Below are 22266 nucleotides of genomic sequence, written 5' to 3'. Positions count from 1 at the left end.
GAGCGGCTAAGCCCTCAGGAGCGCGCCCAGGTACAAGAGCTGATTGTAGCTAAAGGGGCTACCTTCTCCAATTTACCTGGGTACACTCCGCTAGCCACTCACCGAGTCGAGACCCCGGGACAGCTACCTATGCGGCAGCCCCCATATCGCGTCCCTGAAGCAGTCAGGACGCATATGAAGACTGAGATAGACGAGATGTTGCAGCTAGGGGTTATCGAACCTTCTGATAGCCCCTGGGCATCGCCGGTAGTGTGATAAAGCAGGCATTATCTCACAACAAATGTTTTAGTATATTCAAAACAAAATATAGAAATAAATTGAATAAAATAAATAAAAAAAGATTTAGAAAATTATTAAAACAACTTGATTTCAAAGTATTTCATCAACATTCTTTCTGTGTACGGTAAAGGTTACATTATACTATGCGAGAAAGCATGAACGACACTGTAATAAAAATAAATATAGAATGTACCTGATCCTTAAATTGATCAGCATTCCTACGCTCTTCCTCCACTTGCAAAAGAACTTCCTTTAGTCTCTTTTCAGCACGTCGAACTAACTTGTTGGCCAACAAACGTTCTCTGGTAAGGAGTTAAAAAAAAGTAATTCTTTATAGCACTAGAAAATTGCTTATATTATTTTATTTTTCACAAAAAAAAGCATTTTACAAGGGTGCCCTTAAGAAATAAAATATATTTAGATATTAGATATATACATGGAATTAATATTAAAAAAGTTCATTGTTAAAACAATAATAATTAATTTTACCTTTGTTATTCTCAATCTACCAGGAAATTAAGAGCACCATCTACAATAATAAAATTAGTTGCATGCCTAAAACTTGCTAAATAAAAGTCTATACACTTCATCCAAGCACATTTAATTTCACTAATTTCAAGTGAAATTTCTTAAAGGACCACTATAGTGCCAGGAAAACAAACTTGTTTTCCTGGCACTATAGGGTTATTAGCTCCCCCCCCCCCCCCCCCCCCCTCATGGGCCCCCTTCCGCTGGGCTGAAGGGGTTAAAACTCCTTCACCACTTACCTTAATCCAGCGCCGCATTCCCTCAGTGCTGGTGACCTTTCCTCCACCAGCTGGCGTCAGCGTCGAATGCGCATGCGTGGCATAATCACGCGCATTCAAACCGCCCATAGGAAAGCATTACTCAATGCTTTCCTATGGACCTTAGTGTCTTCTCACTGTGATTTTCATAGTGAGAATTGCGGAAGTGGCCTCTAGTGGCTGTCAGGGAGACAGCCACTAGAGTCTGGATTTACCCTCAGTGTAAACATAGCAGTTTCTCTGTTTATCTAAGTAACCATGTTCAAGGGTTCCTCAAACCCATGGCTATTTATTCATATTTAAAAAAAATGCCCTCTATCTACTTTCCATATATTTTAGTCCAATATATTTTTTAAATAATTTTTGTGTTGTAGACTTACAGCAAACATGGCATGCAGTCTATTTATCAAAGCAATTAATTACTTGTTTTTCTGTTGATGGAGATAGTCACCTCCACTTCAATGTTGCTGGCAGTGCCATGTTTCATGGTCCATGTTAGTTACACTAAGTTAACACACATCCTCCTTTACACCTACATCCTGCCCACTTGAGTATTACTGATGCTGCTGTGGAACACTTTCACAAGCAAGGCAATCCTTCCAAATGACAGCAGCGAGTCAATTGGTGTAAAAACTGTAAGTCAATTCTTGACATAGACCTTTATTGCTTATGCATAGATTTCTATTCTGAGAATTGTTGTTTTCATAGGTTTTGACCACTCTTGGTATAAATAATCAGAGAAAAGCTATAAAAAATGTTTTTTAACCCCTTAAGGACTGAGCCAAACATACACGTGATCAAAGCATAAACAAAAACTTGCGCTATATGTCTGTTCAGGCGTAATTCACCTCATTCATATTATGTGCACCCACACTTATTATATATAATTTTATTCAGGGGAAACAGGGCTTGTATTTAACATCAAATATTTAGCAATGAAACATAATTTAATATGAATAAAATATAAAAAAAATGGGAGTAAATAAGAATTTAAAAAAAAAATGTAGTTCTACGTGACATTTTAACTGTGCATGTCATAATACTGTTTGCTTTTACTGCAATAAAATACACATTTGTATTCAGCGATGTCTCACATGTAAAAAAAGTACGCCCTATGTACAGGTTTTATGGTGTTTTTGGAAGTTACAGGATCAAATATAGCATGTTAAATTCTTCCGTTTTTTCACATTTAAATTTGCCAGATTGGTTACGTTGCCTTTGAGACCGTATGGTAACCCAGGAATAAGAATTACCCCCATGATGGCAAACCATTTGCAAAAGTAGACAACCCAAGGTATTACAAATGGGGTATGTCCAGTCTTTTTTTGTAGCCACTTGGTCACAAACACTGGCCAAAGTTAGTGTTAATATTTGTTTGTGTGTGAAAAATGTAAAAAACTAATTGGAACGCCAATTTTGGCCAGTGATTGTGACTAAGTGGCTACTAAAAAAGACTGGACATACCCCATTTGCAATACCTTGGGTTGTCTACTATTGCAAATGGTATGCCATCATAGGGGTAATTTTCATTCCTGGGCTACCGTACGGTCTCAAAGGCAAAATAACCAACATGGCGAATTTCAATGTGAAAAAATTGAAACGCAAGCCTTATATTTGACTCTGTAACTTTTGAAAACACCATAAAACCTGTACATGAGGGGTACTGTTATACTCGGGAGACTTTGCTGAACACAAATATTAGTGTTTCGAAACAGTAAAACGTATCACAACAATTATATCGTCCGTGTAAGTGCCATTTGTGTGATCGCTTTGAGATCCAATCACATGTCCCCCCCGGGCCTGATTCGCCAGACTAGGGCTGCCTGGGCTGGCAGGCAGTCCTCCCGAAGAGGATCGCGGCGGAGGTAAGTTTCTCCTGGCTCCTGGGGTAGAAAGCTGTTACGGTGTTCTATGCCGATGCAACAGCTTTAAAGTCCATTATAATGGGAACTGCATAGAACGCCATAACGGCGTTAAGGGGTTAAGTGAGGTAAAATGAGAAAAAACGCAGCTCGGTGAGCACCCCCCGAGACCCCATCCACAGCGCCTTCGGCCTGCAGCCTTGTGTCTGTAACCATGGGTATCTTCATGTAATCGATTTATAAACATTAACGTACTTTTACCATGTTATGCTTTCAGTTTGGCTACACAATTAGGTATGTGCTAAATGAGGTTTGTAGCTCGAGGTAAGTATATTGTCTCCTTGAGGTACTTCTCCAATGGTGGCTGCCACGCCGCCATGCCGCTGCCGGTACACTTGTCCGCGGGGCGGCTGCATAAAAGCCCCCAGCCAAGACCCCCCAGCTGCTGCCAATGAAACCTATACATCGGTACTAGTACCATCTGCAAGGTCAGCTCTCTCCAATATATGTGTGGATACCTGTGTAATAGCTCGGCACCGGAGGTGAGGGTCACCTCTGCCCCCTCCTTTCACCCCTCCCCTTCAGCGTCCGTCTTATAGCGTGCATCACTCCTCAAAGTGCTCTCAAAGATCCCACACCTTCTGAAAAGAGACCGTTGTGTTGCAGACCTGTGCAGTCAGTGTATCCATCAAATAATTGTCTCTAATATTGGAGATGGTTAAAGATAGTTGGGGTGTCTCAGGTTTTATCCAGTGTTGAGCTAATGCTCTGCGGGCTGTTAGGTAGATCATATTTAGTAATCTTTGTTCAGATCTATCCAGCCCCTCTGTGGGTCTGGACAGAAGGCATGCCCATGGGTCGAGTGTTAGCCTCCTTTGTAGTACCCACAAGCCCAGGTCTACCATCCCGCACCAGTATCTCCGACTGTGGGACAGTGCCACCACATGTGTATGTAGCTACCTTTCTCCCCACATAGGCGCCAGCAGGTGTCCGTTGGACATATCTTCATGTGGCATTGTTTGACAGGGTTTGTGTACCACCTAAATAGCATTTTGTAAGCTTGCTCCTGTAAGGAGGTACATATGAATGGTTTTTGCGCAGGCCTCCTTTATGTCCTGCCAGTCCGTCCCCTCCAGCATTTCCCCCAAGTCCACCTCCCACCAGTCTGTATATTTTAGTGTACCCCCATTCCCCGGATTCTGAGCTTATGTGGCTATACAGTAAAGAGATTAGGTTTGTGGGTGTCGTTTCCTTAAGGCATATGTTTTCAAAAAAGGTCAATCATTTGGCTACTGCTGTCCTAACCTCAGTGGTTTGTGCAAAGTCTCTAAACTTTATATAGCGAAATAAGTCTCAGGTACCCATTGGGGCAAATGATCTTAAATGTTCATACGTTACTACCTCTTTATTAACGTATAGATGTATGTAGCATTGTAGACCCGTGGCCTCTATTCCCCTGAAGTCTCTAGCCCTCATTCCTGGCAGGAATGCTCTGTTCCTTAGTACCGGGGTCATTGGGGAGGGGGCACTAGTGAGAGCATATTTCTGTGCTATAGGGACACTATATGCACCTAGATCACTTCAGCTCATTAAAATGGTCTTAGTGCAGTGACCCAGGTCCCTTAACCCTGCAGTGGTAATCTACCATACAGCCACCAGAGGGACTTCCGGGTCGTTAGGCAACTTTTGGTTGCCTAACTGACACTGGACATTCTCATGCTATGCATGGGAACATCCAGCATCTCTCAAAACCCCATAGGAGAGCATTATACAATGCTTTCCTATGATGAAGTCCTTATGCGAGCACATTAGATCAGCCCCGCCGGCTGACGTTGGAGTGGGAGAAGTGGAGGTGGAGCCTGAACCAGCACCGAGGGACATCGGCGCTGAAATCAGGTAAGTGACAGAGGAGGTTTTTAACCCCTTCTGTTTTCCTGGCACTATAGTTTCCCTTTAATGAAGCAGTTTTTTGTATACAGATAATGCCCCTGCAGCCTCACTGCTCCATTCTCTGCCATTTAGGGGTTAAACCACTTTTGTTTCTGTTTATTATTATTATTTATTTATAAAATATTTTACCAGGAAATATACATTGAGATTTCTCTCGTTTTCAAGTATGTCCTGGGTCCACAAATCATTGCATTGTTACAATTAGGGGTACAATAAAATACAAAAACAATATTAATACACAATAAATACAAAATTTAACATAGAACAGGTAGGAAATATATAATCAACCATGACAGGTGCGTTCTGTTTTGAGGTATGTAGAGAGGGATCTCTTAAAGGAATTTAGGCTTAGGGAAGATTTTAAATTGTGCGGGAGGTCGTTCCACAATTGCGGTGCTCTGTAGGAGAAGGAGGATCGGGCTGCTTTCTTTTTGTATTGAGGTAGACTAAATAAAGTGCTGGTACTGGATCGGAGGTTATAGGAAGTGGGAACAGCTGGGGGAAGCATTGTGTTCAGGTAGGGCGGGGGTTTCCCAGTAAAGCTCTTAAACACAAGGCTGGAAAGATGAAGGGTGCGCCTGGATTCTAGCGACAGCCAGTTTAGTTCTTTAAGCATGTCACAATGGTGGGTCCTGTAATTACATTGTAGCACAAATCGTCAGAACGAGTTATACAATGTGTTAAGTTTATTAACCCCTTCAGGACGGAGTCAATAGTACACGTTCTGATCAAAACAAAACGTAAACAAAAACTGGAATTTGCGCTATATGTCTGTTCACCCGTAGTTCCCCTCTTTCATATTAAATGCACCCACACTTATTATATATCATTTTGTTCAGGAGAAACAGGGCTTTCATTTCATATAAAATATTTGTATTTGAAACAATTTATTATGAATAAAATTAAAAAAAACTGTGAGAAATTAGAATTTTTTTTTTAAATTTGTAGTTCCGCCTCACATTTTAGCTGTAAATGTCATAATACTGTTAGGTTTTACGGCAACAAAATGCACATATTTGTAATCAGCGATGTCTCACGAGTACAACAGTACCCCCCATTAACAGGTTTTATGGTGTTTTGGAAAGTTACAGGGTCAAATATAGAACGTTCCATTTTCAAATTGAAATTTGCCAGATTAGTAATGTTACCTTTGAGACGGTGTGGTAGCCCAGGAATGAGAATTACCCCCATAATGGCATACCATTTGAAAAAGTAGACAACCCAAGGTATTGAACGTGGGGTATGTTTAGTTTTTTTTAGTAGCCACTTAGTCACAAACACTGGCCAAAGTTAGCGTTCATATTTGTTTTTGTGTGAAAAAAGCAAAAAACTAATATTTGGCCAGTGTTTGTGACTAAGTGGCTACTAAAAATGACTGGACATACCCCATTTGCAATACCTTGGGTTGTCTACTTTTGCAAATGGTATGCCATCATGGGGGTAATTCTTATTCCTGGGCTACCATACGGTCTCAAAGGCAACATAACTAATCTGGCAAATTTCAATGTCAAAAAAATGAAATGCAAGCCTTATATGTGACTCTCTAACTTTCCAAAACACCATAAAACCTGTACATGTGGGGTACTGTTATTCTCGGGAGATTTCACTAAACACAAATATTAGTGTTTTAAAACAGTAAAACATATTACAACAATAATATAGTCCATAAAAGTGCCGTTTGTTTGTAAAAAAATGCAAAAAACGTCACTTTTACTTAAAATATCATCGTTGTAATACAATTTACCAGTTTTAAACACTAATATTTGAGTTCAGCGAAGTCTCCCGAGTAAAACAGTACCCCCTATGTACAGGTTTTATGGTGTCTTGGAGAGTTACAGGGTCTAATATAGTGCTTGCGAATTAAATTCTCTGCACTTTCTCCCTGTGTTGTCAGGCATGTCAATCAAATTTTAATTAATCAAATTACATAATTATGTTAAAAAATTACTTAAATATACACGTAGAATTTTAATATATATGCATTTATAGGTATATAAATTCTACGTGTATACTAATGTAATCTTTTATGTAATTATATGTATTTATCTCTCTATATATATTTGCGGTTATTTGTATTTTATATATAGATAGATATATATAGAATGTCATTCTAAGTGTATTCTGTTTCCAATATATATATATTTTTTTTTGTCAATCTTTGTTTTATTGCGGCATATGAGATGGGATACAGAAGAGAAAAGGATAATGTACGGTTTGTTCACAAAATGGGGTGGATACAACATTTGCATCTGATAAATACACTTCCTTGTTAATCAGTGCCACTTTTTTTTTTTTTATGTCGATTATCGAAACAGATATATTACATTTTAAAGGTAAATAAAGAACGGTTATGTGAAGTTACTACCATAATGCTGCAGCCACTTTTGGAGCCCTGCAGTCAATGTAGATTCATCACTGATTGTGTAAGTTTAAACTGTAGCATGGATATTCAGGCTATGGATTGTTTGATCCAGTGTGTAACATGTCAAATTAACAGTGCATAAACTAGTCTTAATATTCCAACATTATAATACCTAGTAGGTTAAACTATGAGTCAGGCGGTGTGCCTTCGCCAGTCATTTGGGTAGTTTATAACAAGCTATTATGTTATACATGCTAAACGAACACATCTCAGTTTTCAATAGAGCAGTGTAGGTGTGGGAAGGTCGTGTGATAGATGTGTGTTGAAAGGAACGTGGCGGGTAGTGAGTTTGTTGCTAGCTATGGTGCGAAGCTTAGCTATTCCGCCTATAGTATATGTTGTTAGTGAAGCAAGCTTAACTATGCACGATAAGACCAGACAGGTGATTGAAACATGCTAGTTTGTTGTAAAATAGAGAGTTTGATCATACGCCTACCGAGTGTGTTGTAGAGTGTAGTTTAAACCTTACGCTTTGTCTATTCGCTTTATGTGTCTGCATGCGATAGCTAACCACTGAAACCAATATGTAACTTAGAAGTGAGGCTGCAAACGTGAGTCCAGTAAAGGGAAGTCGTGTATTCGAACAGTTTATGTCCCAATAGCCCGTGGCTAAGATTGGTGGCAGTGGGGTTGTCTGTTAGTGGGCCAGTTCAGCCTATACCGCAGCTTGGTAGTGCCGCCGTGCGTGCCGGAGAGATGGCAAGGATGGCCCCGGCATCTCGTAGATTCCACAGAGATACGGCTTGGTGTGGACTGGTGGTCGCCGTCTGCCAGCCCCAGGCCCCCATGAAGGCCTTCACCTGTGTTCCACCGACTCGGTTGCTCGGAGAGGCCGGGTCGTCCCTTCTTCGGGCGCCATGTGGGGCTCGGGTGTTCTGCCGCCGCCAGCGGCGGGTAAGCCTCCGGCGGTGCGGTCGGTGATTTGGAGTCCGACTCCATGTGGTCTTCGGCCTGGAAAGGCGTTGTGGGCGGCCCCCAGTACCGCGTCCCCGTCGTTGTGGACAAAGCTTTGGACCATGAGATGCGTCAGTGGGCCTGGTGAAGACACCGCTGCTTGAGTGAGTTAGTTTTGGTCGCGTTTGGTGCGTCCTCTTCTCATGGGGTCCCGGTTGGTCCCTTTTACCCCCTACTGTAAACTGGTGCTTGTTGTAGCCCCGCCATGTCAGAGGTCTGTTAGTGCCATGGTGCATGTTGACTAGCCGTGGGTCAGGCAGTCGGTGGGGTGAGAGTTCAGCTTTCAGTTGGATCTGGGCTGGAGGGGTCATTAATGCCTCTAGTTTACAGCAGAAATCTTGAAAAATCCTCTCTAGCCTGGATTCATAGTTCCACTTGTCTGTTACCTTGTCGGACTGACACGTGGGTGAGGCTTCCCCTTCCGCCATGCGGGTGGTGTGGTCGCTTGAATACGGGTCGGGTCCGGCCCCATGCTTCGTTTGGTGGGCCGGGATATCCCCCCCGGCCCTGTGGGGGGGGAACGGTGCTCCGCGTGGTCCAGTGAGTAGGAGAGGTGGGGGGCAAGGGATCGGCCGATTCCCCCGCCCGGAGCTCCCGCTAGGCCGCAGCTGCTCCATGTGTCTGCCGTCGGTCAGAGTAACAGCCCTCCTCATCGGTACCCCCCAGCTGCGGACCGACACCGGCAGGTGTCCGTTTGTGCTGGGTTTTGGGCAGCAGGAGTCCCAGTAAGTCGCTTGTGTGTGGAGATTAGTAGGGAGCTCCTGCATGCTGCGACTGTCCGCCATGCCGGTCAGGCCCCGCCCCCCCATCCTTCTTTCTTTTAACAGCCTTTATTGGGTGTATGATATTGAGTCTTGGTATTTCTATATCTTCTCTCCCCCTTGGTCCAGGAGGGAGAACCTTACCCCTGGTGGTCGGATGGGATGGGATGCCCAATATATATATATTAATAACAAAATACAGTTAGAATGAAATTACATATGAATATATAATTTATTTTATATTTTGTTTCAATATTTTATTTATTTATTTAATTATTTTATTTATTTATTATTGTAATTATGCGTATATATATATAATATATATATGTAGATCTATTATATATATAATATATATACATATTATATATATGTAACGTCATTCTAAGTGTATTTTAATATTAATATATATACTAATATTAATATTAAAATACATTACGTATGACGTTACATATATAATATGTATATATATTATATATATAATATATATACATATTATATATATATAAAAAGGCATTTAATTTATTTTATAACATTTTAATATTTATTTTTTTACACTACCTACCAGCAGGGGGACTGTCTAATATTTTAAACAGTCCCCCTGCTGGCAGATCCATAGCCAGCTATAGGGGGCCATGTGATCGCTCTTTGAGAGCGATCACATGGCCCCCGGGGGCCTCATTTGCCGGAGGGGGGCTGCCTGGGCTCTCAGACAGCCCCCCAGAAGAGGATCGCGGCGGAGGTGAGTACACCTCTGCTCCTGGGGCTGCAAGCCGTTACGGCGTTCTATGCCGCCGCAACGGCTTTAAAGCCCTTTAAAGCCGCGACGGCATAGAACGCCGTAACGGCGTTAAGGGGTTAATGTGGGATTGCGATGCAGATGCATATACTACATCCCCATAATCAATGATTAGCATCAGCATTTGCTGTACAATCTTTTCCTTTACTGTAGGGCTTAGGCAGGATTTGTTTCTGTACAGGGCACCTAGTTTTGGATAAAGTTTAGATGCAAGCTTATCTATGTGCAGGCCAAAAGATAGATTGGGGTCTAACATCATACCCAAGTATTTGAAAGAGTGGCTGCGGTTAGTGTGCCATTTGAATTTGTTTTGATGGATAGGTGGGAATTGTGTAATTTGTGTAATTTAAGTACTGTTCCAAAGATCATTGTGACAGTTTTGAGGAAGGTTTTTTTTTTGCGATCCACTTTTCTACCTCTGTAAACTGGTCTTGGAGCACAGCCTCAAGCTGGGGTAGATTGGAATTGCTCGCATAGATTACTGTGTTATCTGCGTACATGTGTACATTTGAGGATTTGCAGACATTTGGCAGATCATTTATAAATAATGTAAATAGTAGGGGGCCGAGAATGGAACCTTGGGGAACACCACACGTGACTGGGAGAGGGAGGGAGTCGCTGTCAGAAATGGACAGATATTGCGAGCGATCTGATACATACAATCAAAACCAGTTTAGTGAATGATCACCAATACCTGAGTTTTTGAGTTTGTGCAGTAGAATGTCGTGGTCTACTATGTCAAAGGCCTTAGCAAAATCAAGGAAAATAGCTCCAGTTAGGTCTCCTTGTTCCATGCCAGTTTGGATGTCATTGCAAACTTTTAAGAGGGCAATTGTAGTGGAGTGATTCTGGCGAAAGCCCGATTGATCAGGGGTCAGATAGTTTGATTGTTGGTAGTACTCACATAGTTGCATAGTTTATGCAGCCCTAGCCACACCCTCCCTAGCTGTGACTGAAAAGGATTTCATTTTCAATCAGATGTTACCTACTTTAAAAAAAAAAAAAAATTATATTCTGCTCTGCAAATTGAACTTTCATCACACACAGGAAGTTCATGCAAAGTCTAGCAAGTTATTGCCAATGCAGGAGATAAGAAAATCTAAATTAAACACAATTTGTAATAAAGGTCATTAGATGACTCTTTAAAGGTCATTAGATGACTCTTTAAAGGAAGGGCATGATCTATACACAAAAATTGATTCATTAAGCGAAGTTGTTTTGGTGACTATAGTGTCCCTTTAAAGTGACCAGTAAGTCAGGATTTGGATGGTCACCTCTTTGAAGCATCTTCAACCAGTGAAGTAATTAACCCTGATGACATTTGCCCAGTCCTGCACTTCTCATTAGGGATACAGAGTGCATGTACGACAATCACTGCTGTTCACATTGAATCTAATGTTTCTATATGATAAGTACTGGAAAGCCTTCAAAAGACCTTCAAAATCTACATAAAGTGACAGGGTCTACCCACCAAAACCACTTCATTAAGATAATAATTTTGGTGTTTAAATTATCTCTTCAATTACTTAGTCTTCACCTTACTTTTTTGCCCTCCCAGTCTGACACAAAATCTCCAGCTCACTTTCCAGTCATTATAACCCACACACATACCCTGTCATGCCCACCTCACTTCTCAGTCACTTAAGCAAACCTACAATTGCCCAAAGCCAATTACACCTAACCTCCCTGTCACATATCACCTTCACTTACCAGTCATTTGCCCACATGACACATTCAAACACAACTTAGCCGCTTCCACCCATTCATAGATTTTATTCCAATCAGTATTTTCATCATCCAATCATATCCCAAAATAGTTGCAGTTATCCATCCAATCACCACATTTCAAATCAAGCGTGCATTGACAAAACTGGCCTTGGGGCAGCATGAAGGGTAAATCCAGCCCTGATCAGAAGGCTTGATAAAACCCAAAGTTAAGGCATAGCGTAATAACATGAAAGAGGACAGAGGTGCTTTTGCTTTTTACAAAACAGAACAAATGACAGGCCACTTGTATCAGATCACCAGAAATAACTCCCCTTAAGGCTGTATGTCAGCCTATACTAATGACAAATTTAGTTAGTGGGAAGGAATTACCAGATTTGCTGAGGTACCAGCCCAGGTTTAGGATGTGGCTGCCAAGTGAAAGGAAGTGTTCTCCCCTTACCCTGTGTATACATCCCTAGCTTAGCACGTGAAAGGGAAACGGAAAAGATGGTTTTCTTAGCTTAAATTATCTAGTTATGTTGCCAAAGGAAATAAATCAAAGCAAAGAAACAGATTATTATCACATATGTGTTTTCATTTAAAGAAATAAACACTATTATGAATGTGTTAGTTATTTGTTTAATAAGCAAAAGGTACACACACACCTATATATGTGGAAATTTAAATTGCAATGAAGTAATTATTGTTAACTTGAATCAAAAGCAGATCTATCTACGGAGATAAGATAGACATATAAATAGACAGATAAACAGACAAACAGATAGCCAGACAGATAGGTCTGATTTAATTCAATTTTAAATGATCATAATTACCTTATTATACTTTATATGCATATACTGTTTAATAAGCAAAAACACTTAATCAATAATATTCTTTACTAAGATGATAAAAGATCCCAAAAATATCTGTATTGCGAGCTAAATTAGGTCAGTAATTTTATTTAAAAAGTGTTACTCTAGTACTCTGACTTACCTTGACTCTTGTTCCATTTGCTCCTCCAGCTGTGCAATCTTAGATTCTAAAGAGGCAATAGAGATCTTGTATTTTGACCGGATAGTGGAATCCAACTCATTTAATTTCACCTTTAGGTCTTTGTTTTGCCTTTCCATTTGTTGGCGGGAATTTTCAGCCTTTTGAGAGAAGCTTCGCTCTGCTGACAGCTCAGTGGTCATTGTTTCAACCTAAAAAAAAATCATCAAAACAGTTTCATAAATATATATATTTATTTTTCAATAAATCCAGAGAGTGCTCTTATTTATATATATATATGAGCACTCTCTGGATTTATTGAAAAAAGTCAAATGTATGTATTTAAATTCACATAAATTGAATCAATGTTTCGATCAAAAAACAGTCTGCACCATGATTTAATGGAGGTAAGTCTATTGATTAGGTTTCATTTGGGTAGAGCGCCAGATTTCCTAATTTTTGTTCGTATATATATATATATATATTTGTTTACAGGATTATGAAAAGGGGCGTACATTCCCAATAAGTTTAGTTTTAACAAATAATAGTCGGTTGAGGTGTGCCGAAACCGACGAGAGGCTAGGCCTGCAAAAAAGAGGGCCCGCCTGGTTGTAATGATCTGTGAAGAGGGTGTGGTGGGAGGGGAACTTCCGGATCGACGAAGACAGGTAAGTAGGGGTTTGTTGGGTTTATATAGGGCCTTAAATCCCTCCCACAATAGGCCTGCAAAAAAGAGGGCCAAAAAGGATGTAACGATTATGTCTTTATTAACATCACAATAATAACATTATTTAGTCATACTGTGGAAAGCGAGTCTGATCTCTTTCTCTGGGTTTGGAATGTACCGGTTATACACTGCAGATTTCCAGCGTCCCATTTTCTTTATAATATGTGACGGGACATGATTACTTGAGGCCGTGGTGGCTGCTCCGATCCGAAATGAATGTCCTGAGAAGGAATTAGGATTGAGGCCAAGTCTAAGTAGTAATGAACGTATGTATAGCATAAAGTGTTTTGTAGTGAGTGGTTTTCCTTGTAGGGACAAAAGCGGCAGTTCTGGATTCCAAGTCTGCTGACTTAACAATTTATCCAGCACCTGAACTGGGCAAAATTTAGAACCCGTGGGGAAATACTTAACCTCCACAGGGGGGCCTGTTTGATTAGTTTTTGTACGGGGAATTGCTAATATATAATGATCATTTATTTTGTTCAAGTTTCTCTGTTTAAGGAAAGTGTCTGTGTCAGTTATCTTTTCTACTGAAAACTCCTTGGGCCGTAGGAACCCGAAAAAGGCCAAATAAGCTGCGGATTTAATTACCAGATTAGTAGAATTTTCAAAATGATTTTTATCTAACAGCTTAGAGATTCCTTCGAAGACGTTACTATCTATTGGGAGTCTTACAAGAGTTTTATGGTTATTTAGTCTCTGGATACCCTTAAGAATGTTTTTAATTGGGTATGTGGACAAGAAAGGGGTCTTATCCGGATAGAGAGTAAGCATGAAGTGTTGTATACCTGTTAAGTATAGTTTGATGGTATTGTATGCAAGTTTTAATGAGATGTGGCAAAAAGTTGAAAATGCAACCATAGTTTCTACAGAAAATCGATTTATTATGTTAAAGTTGCGTACAAATTTATTAAACATTTCAAATGCCCTGTTGTATGCCTTTTTTGTGTTAGCTGATAACCCGGCCTGAGCTAGAATTCTACTGTGGGCCAATAACTGATCTAGAGCATGATTAGATCTCTGAACTGCGGGGAAGTTTTGGGTTGTCTGTTCGCTGTAGGGTGAAGTCGGAAAAATTCCTGCAAATTGAAACATGACAAAGCGTCAGCTGCGTTATTGAACATACCTGGAACATGCATACAACGAATGAAAAACTGCAAGTTTGCTGCCAACCAAGTGAGCTTTCTTACCAACTTCATAATAGACAGGGACTGAAATCGGCCTTTGTTAATTATATTGCAGGCTGCTAAGTTATCCGAATAACACCTAACCGCTTTACCCCTCCAATTCTCACCCCAAATGTGTGCTGCTGCCACTATGGGAAAGATTTCGAATAACGCTGAGGTTTTGTCGAAGTTATCTAGTGAACTAGTCTCAGGTGGCCAACTGTCATATACCCATTCGTCCCCAAATATTGCTGCGTACCCGACTGAAGCTGCAGCGTCTGTCCATATAACTGGAGAATCGTCGGAGATGGGAGGAATGAATAACGACCTGCCATTCCACGGGGATAAGAACAGTTCCCACATTTCTAGGTCAGCCCTTGCTGAATTGTCTAAATTGATCTTAGTGTCATCGTCAGGGAGGCCGTGAAGTAGCGAGAGCAACCTGGAGATGAAAGATCTGCCTTGCGGGATAATTATCATGGCAAAGTTAAGAGAACCCAAGAGAGACTGTAACTCTTTCCTGGTGCATGACCCGAGGTTGGTGCAGGTGTGAATGTAATCTAGAATCCTATCTACTTTGACTTGAGGGAGGCTGGCTTGCATGGTTACAGAATTGATCGTGATACCTAAGAAGGTGATTTCTGTTTTAGGACCGTCTGTCTTATTTGAGGCTATCGGAACACCTAGATCCTCAAATAAGGAGAGCGCCCTTTGTAGGCTGAGTGGTGTGCAGTAGTGAGGTTCGATATATAGAAAATCGTCGAGGTAGTGGATTACTACTGGGCACCTGGACTCGTTGAGTAATAGCCAATTCAGGGTCTCTGCGAACATGTCGAAAAGTTTTGGGCTACTTTTGGAGCCAAAGGTCAGCCTGGTTGCAAAATAGTATTCCCCTTGCCACTTAACTCCGTGTAGGTGCCAGAGCGACTGCTTAATAGGTAGCAATTTAAAAGCATTCGAGATGTCCGTTTTGCTTAACCAGGCTGCCTTACCGAGGTTGACGATGGCCTGAATGGCATCGTCTATCTTAGCGTAATGCAGTGAGAAGTCTTCTGATGGAATAAGGGAATTTAAACTTGGGGAGGTGGAAGAGTGCGGTGCTGAGAAGTCAATTATTAACCTCTTTTTGTCGTTGAATTTACCCGTGGCTATACCTAATGGACTTGTTCTCCAGGACGTGAAAGGAGGTGTGGTGAAAGGACCTATCATGAAACCGTTTTCCACCTCTTTGTCGAGGAGATCTTTTAGAGTAGCTGGGTCAGACATTGCTGACTGCAGGTTGGGGCATTCTAGTGTGCCTGAAGGGAGCGCTACAAAACCTGTGTGAAAGCCTTTGGTGAAACCGGAGATGAGAAAGTCCGCCAACTGTGAAGAAGGATGTGTAGTCAGGTAACGTTGTAAATTAGGTACGTTTATTGGTGTAATTGCCTTTTTCGGAAACAGTTTGTTTGGGCACATTGTTTTTGCGTGAGCCCTGAAGCAGATAGAACAAACGTGGAGCAATCTACAGGCGCTATAACTACATCCCCCTTCATTAAAGTTATTACATACTTGCGCTTTCCCGAGAAACACTATATGTCTTCCTAATTTGTCTTTTATATCCCTTTGACTAGAATAGTCTGAGTTAGTGAAACTAGTAGACGGAGCTACTGCGGTACTAGGACAAAAATTGGATGTATGAGAAGCCGAAGCGCATATTGCACATGCTGGTGTCTTAAGCCCGGCGAAATGCCTACAAAATAATTCTGTGTCCAACTGACTCCAATCAGTGGGAGTGTTGAACTGTGCCAGTGATGCGGCTGATCTGGCTGAGAAATATTTATGATAGTCATAGAACGCATAACCACCGTACTTGTAGGCTAGGTCCACCAGTTTGTGCAAGTATAAGTCCAGCTCTTCCCTACGGTGTGGGAAAGAAGAGCAAATTACGTCCCTATATAACCAAAAGGCTAACACAAACTCGGGAATATTAAGTTTTTTATTAAGCCTAGGGTCTCTAGCTTTCATCACTACGGATATATCTTCAAAAGTGTAAGACCTGTTCTCGATAATATCCTGTGATGCGATGAGGAGGGAAGCTAAATTAACATCTTTCCCTTCTAGTATGTCCCGTTTAAGGTTTTGAGGGATTAAATGTACTGGATTAATTATATTAGATTTTTTGGTGGGAATAGTAGTGGGGTTACCTCCTGAGCCGGTCTCTGGTTGTACCAGTGGAACTTGAACTTCTGTAATGCTGGACCGACCAGTGGCTTCCAGGGTATCTAACCTGTTGATTATGTTGGCTACAGAAGCCACCAAAGAGGTCATCATGCCCCGTAGTTCTGCTAGACTACTCTGGATAGTACCGTCAGAACTAGGGCCTGGTAAATCCTCCGCATTTTGGGAATTAAGCAAACGGAAGAGTTCTGCTTTCCTGGCAGTAGCCGGGAAGGGAATGTTCCTTCTGTTCAGCTCGGCTGTGATCTTTGGAACAGTCCAGGATCTGTAGCTGGATGAGGTACTAGGCTGTCCTGGCTGGATGCTAGATCTGGACGGAGTGCTTGCAAATGACAGTTCATCGTCTTGTGCTGAAGCGTTTGACATGCTATGGGCATGAGAGAAAATGTAGTGTTAGCAAAACCCTTTTTTTTTTTCACGTGTGCTGGTTGACTAGCTAGTGCCGCCGTGGCGAAGCAATTAAACTAGGTTGATGACAGGTGAGGCCCTACTAAGTGCCAAGTGGCTTGAGAGGCTCTATGAGTTGGCGCGAGGGGATTTCGTGGCCACTGAGCGTCGTGGCGGGGTGTTGGCCTCTCGGTGAATTGTAATCATAAGACAGACTGGGGGTGACAGGTGAGGCCCTCTCTATGCCAAATGCGAGGCGGCTAACTATGGTTTGGCCCGAGGGGCGTAGTACCTCCGAATTGAGGATGGGTGATGGCCTCGCGGGACCACTAACCTAAGGCGAAGAAGCCGGGAGAAAACTACCGCTATTGGGCTCCTAAGACCCTGAAACCAGCCACGACTAAACTGGATGGAGGAATAGCCACGAGACTGAACGTATTCATATAGAAAATTATGATCCTTACCTGAACGAATGATTTAGCGACAAGTATTAGTTAAGATGACCTTGACGTATTAGTTAATAAGCCCCCTCTTTTTTTTTTTTTTTTGTGTAAGACAAGTGAGTTTACTGATTCACACTAGTAATGAGTGAAGCAGACGGAAAGAACATAGTGTAGGAGAGGAACTATTACTAACCGAACCGTAACTTGTAATTCAGCTTTAATTGTAGCAATATATCCTGGCAGAATTACCCCTGGAATTTTAAAAGGAGAGAAAAGCAGAGGAGACCCATGAATTTAGCAACCACTTAATAAAATTAAAGTTAATTTGTCTAGCCATTAGTAAATCTATTTAATTACCAGTTTAATCTGTTTATGAATACCAACATATAACCGGAAGAAATAGCCGAACCGGCATATGCACGTGAAGCCCGCAAGCTGAAAAGGCATACGTTTTAAACGAATCTATTTGTGATGAAAACTGGACAACAGTACTGAAGTTTGACGATTTTTGGCGAATAGCAATTTTAACCGTAAGTAAAATATGAATGAGTGAGACATCGTACGAACTGAAAAATGACTTACGTTTTGCGAATGAAATTTGCTAAGTTCGCGTGGGACAGTCAGGAACTGGCGGGGCTGTGTAATGCACGTCGCGGACGAATGACGTCAGAGGTCTGCGAGGCGGAATGAAGGCGGGAACTTCCGGATCGACGAAGACAGGTAAGTAGGGGTTTGTTGGGTTTATATAGGGCCTTAAATCCCTCCCACAATTTCAGGCATACGCCTTCTATATATAGTGTGAGAGAGACTTGTGTGTATATATAGACGATAAATATAGATTTTGCTGCTAGTAAGTATGAGTCTAGTTTCAATTGGAAAATGTATAAATCACATACTTGTACCTACAACTACTTAATAGAAAAGGAGGTTTTGTTTTTTTAATTTTTGTTTACTGACTTTGTCACAAAAACAGAGACTGGACCTCACTCTGGCTTTTACACCATGACTTTCATTTTTTGCCTGCATTTGCTTTAATAATGAGGCTGTTTAGCATATTACTAAGCAAAACAAAGATCAGCTTCATCATGAAGCAGGTTGTGATGAGGAAGTGGGGAGAAGTCCTAGATCACACTTTACAAAAGTAGTCTGCAAAGTAGAATTACTCACTCACACATATATAAATTCTAAAGGCTTTGGTGAGGAAAATAGATTGTTGTTGTTGTGTAGAAAACATGCTGCGCTGAGACTGTGTGGCTTGGTTATTGAAAACAAACATAATATGAATGCAGGGTATGCAAAAAGGCCTGAAGAAAAAAAAAAATATTAATCAAGGCTGACATTTTTAGCATAAACAATGTACAAAAGCCAATAAATAGATCAATCAATATAAGTATTATTCATCAGGGAAAACTGGTATTTCAAGAACTTGCTCTGTTTATGCCTTATACAAATCCACAGATAAATAATTAGAATGTTACATTACCTGAAGGGTGTACTTCCTGTATCTGTCATTTAAAAGCTCCATGTTATTCTGTTCCTCATCAAGTTCCTCCTCTAGTTGCACTATTCTGGCCTCCAAAGCACGCTTTTCATCCAGTAGGGCAGATCTACAAATGTAGCAAAATTGTCAAATACTAAATGCAAATGTACAATTGTCAAATACTAAATGCAAACTTAAAATTAAAGTTTTTCAAATTTACCTAAAACAATTCTGTAATAAATTATTGCAGTTAAACGTGTGCAAACACTACACTTAGCCCTATACCACAAGTGTGATTTTCACATTCCTGTGCCCAAACAAATGTCTCATGCACAATGTCATGCTTGTTTAAGTTCATAACAGTGTCTAACCTTTGGTCAGTATTGTGTATTTATTTTCTAAATCATCGCAAAATGTAAATGGGCATTAAACCCCTTAAGGACTGAGCCAAATGTACACGTTGTGATCAAAACAAAACGTAAACAAAATCTGGAATTTTACTATATGTTCAACCGTAATTCACTTCTTTCATATTAAGTGCACCCACACTTACCATATATACTTGAGTATAAGCCGAGTTTTTCAGCACATTTTTTGTGCTGAAAAACCCCAACTCGGCTTATACTCGAGTCAATTGTCTGTATTATGGCAATTTGCATTGCCATAATACAGACTGGGGCTGTGGGGGCTGGCAGAGTGTTTACTTACCTGTCCTGTAGCTCCTGTCAGCTCCCTCCTCCTCCGCGCCGTCCATTCAGCACCTCGGTCAGCTCCCAGTGTAAGTCTCACAAGAGCCGCGGCTCTCGCGAGACTTACAGTGTGAGCTGACAGAAGAGCTGCACGGACGTCGCGGAGGAGGAGGGAGCTGACAGGAGCTGCAGGACAGGTAAGTAAACACTCTGCCAGCTCCCCTCTCCCCCCCACTGAACTGAGAGTCCAGCTCTACTCCATGCACGATATCCCCCTCTGCTGTCGCAGAGCGGTATAGCAGTATTGCTTGCAGTTAGGCATCAGTCTGCAACAGTGCAGTACCCTGTAGCCTAGACCCCAGGCTGTTATGGGACCCTGTTATGTCCATGCATCCTCCTTTTCCAGGTGGCAGGATTGTGAGCCCACAAGCACTTTAGGACACATTAAGTAAGACCTATTTGTTTTAATCAAGATTTAGTGATACTGTTGAATATTTATTATACTGATTGATTAATGAATTGATCATGAAAGTCATTATTATATTTTTTAAACATCAGATTATTTGATTTACTTATTTACTTACTCTGTAAAGGAAGTATTACTTTACGGAGAGGGTTGTGGATGCATGGAATAGCCTTTCAACTGAAGTGGTAGAGGTTAACATAGTGAGGGAGTTTAAGCATGTGTGGGATAGGCATAAGGCTATCCTAGACTTAAACGGATACTCCAGTCACCCAGACCAATTCTGCCCATTGGAGTGGTCTGGGTGCTAACTCCCACTACCCTTAACCTTGCAAGTGTAATTATTGCAGTTTTCATAAACTGCAATATTTACCTTGCATAGATAAGTCCTCCTGATAGACAGCCACTAGAGGAACTTCCATGTTCTTAGAACACGAAAAGTGTGTTATAAGACGCTGGACGTCCTCACGCTATGTGAGGACCTTCAGCGTCGCCAAAATCCCCATAGGAAAGCATTGAATAATGCTTTCCTATGGGGAGGTCTAATGCGCGTGCACGGCCATTGCCACGCACGTGCATTAGGTCTCCCCTGCTGGCTGACGACGGCAGGGGAGGAGAGTAGGTGCAGAGTAGGCGGAGCCTGACCAGCACCGAGGGGCATCGGCAGTGGACTCCGGTAAGTCACTGAAGGGGTTTTAACCCCTTCAGCAACTTGGGATGGGGGTCGGAAGGGAGAGGGGCACTCCAGGGTCCTGCAGTGCCAGGAAAACAAATTTGTCTTCCTGGAACTGGAAAATCCCTTTAAGATGAGGCCAGAACTAATGAAAGTATTTTAAAAATTGGGCAGACTAGATGGGCCAAACGGTTCTTATCTGCCGTCACATTCTATGTTTTTCTGTTTCTATGAAGGATGCCTACACTGCCTCCTTTATAGTTGTTTAATCTGGGAGTGTGGGATAGTTGTAGCCCTCCAGAGCATAAGGAAGTAGGAGTGGCGATATCGGAGGGGGACAGTCAGGTCTAGAAAAAATGTGGTGTTTATGCAAAGTCTATGCAGCAAAGGTAAGCAACAGTTTACTGAAACCTGTTGAAATTATCCCCACAATGAAAAGCTTAAAAGATCACTTTATTCACCAAAAATAACTTTTGTTTAACCCCTTAAGGACCAAACTTCTGGAATAAAAGGGAATCATGACATGTCACACATGTCATGTGTCCTTAAGGGGTTAATCAAGATGCTTTGGTGTTATACAGCCCTAGTCAAACCTCTCTGCATGTAATGTGCAAGGCTTCCTAAACATTTCCTGTAAAACATTTCCTGTAAAGTGAGATCTGATGTTTATACTTCCTTTATTGCACTGTCTGTTAAATTTAGAATTTCTTATCTCCTGCCCGGTAATAGCTTGCTAGACCTTGCAGGAGTCCCCTGTGTGTGATTAAAGTTCAATTTACAGAGCAGGTGATACCAATTTACAAAGCTAGCGGACATCTGATTGAAAATGAAACCATTTTTCTTCATGCAGGCTGGTGAGTCGCAGCCAGGGTAGGTGTGGCTAGGGTTGTGTGGACAGAAACAAAAGTGATTTAACTTCTTAATAGCAGAGAATTGAGCAGTGATACTTTTTCACACAAAAGCTGCTTTGTTAAACTAAAGTTGTTTTGGTGACTATAGTGTCCATTTTTCCTGGACTCAAAGAACAAAGAGTAATGTGACAGTTTGAAAATCAAGTGGTTTTGCTTAACACTCATTTCCATATAAGCCTTTGTTAATTTTAACAAAAATATTAGATTTAGAAATAACATCCTTACTTGCCACTGACGCCATTCGACAGTTCATCTGCTAAGTCATCTCTCTCCTGCTGAGCTTGTCTCTTTGCACGTTCAGCAGCTGCCAAATCCTAAAAAAATATGCAGGAGTAAAAACATTAATGAAAATAAAGTAATGAGAAAAATAGCCTTCCTATTCACTTAACTACTATAGCTTGTTGCAGTGGTGATGGTTATACGAGTCTTTGTGTACCACACAATTAACCCAACTAACACCCTTAGCCAAATACCTACGTCCACATTGAATGGATACAGAATTGATAAAGTGTAGTTTGCATATTGTGAGTGCAGCTGATGAGTAGATGTTTACAGGTGCCAAGGAGAAATCCATTTTTGTAAAAACACTCCAAAATAGTTT

At 41.3% G+C, this 22266-nt stretch overlaps 1 protein-coding gene across 2 annotated transcripts in view; it reads right to left on the bottom strand.

Moving 5' to 3' along the window:
* Window positions 1–22266, bottom strand: part of LOC134577418 (myosin-10-like) — a 429924-nt gene that overhangs the window by 6123 nt on the left and 401535 nt on the right. For both annotated transcript variants that reach the window (XM_063436146.1, XM_063436145.1), the window contains exons 37-40: window positions 21891–21979; window positions 18933–19056; window positions 12510–12718; window positions 473–581 (exon numbers count right to left, since the gene is read on the bottom strand). In XM_063436146.1, the coding sequence (XP_063292216.1) occupies window positions 473–581; window positions 12510–12718; window positions 18933–19056; window positions 21891–21979 (531 nt within the window). The remainder of the gene's footprint in view (window positions 1–472; window positions 582–12509; window positions 12719–18932; window positions 19057–21890; window positions 21980–22266) is intronic.

This window comes from Pelobates fuscus, chromosome 11, assembly GCF_036172605.1.
Source record: "Pelobates fuscus isolate aPelFus1 chromosome 11, aPelFus1.pri, whole genome shotgun sequence".
In the NCBI taxonomy this organism is placed as follows: Eukaryota; Metazoa; Chordata; class Amphibia; order Anura; family Pelobatidae; genus Pelobates; species Pelobates fuscus.
The sequence above is the reverse complement of the archived record's forward strand: the minus strand, read 5'-3'. Positions and strand labels throughout refer to the sequence as shown.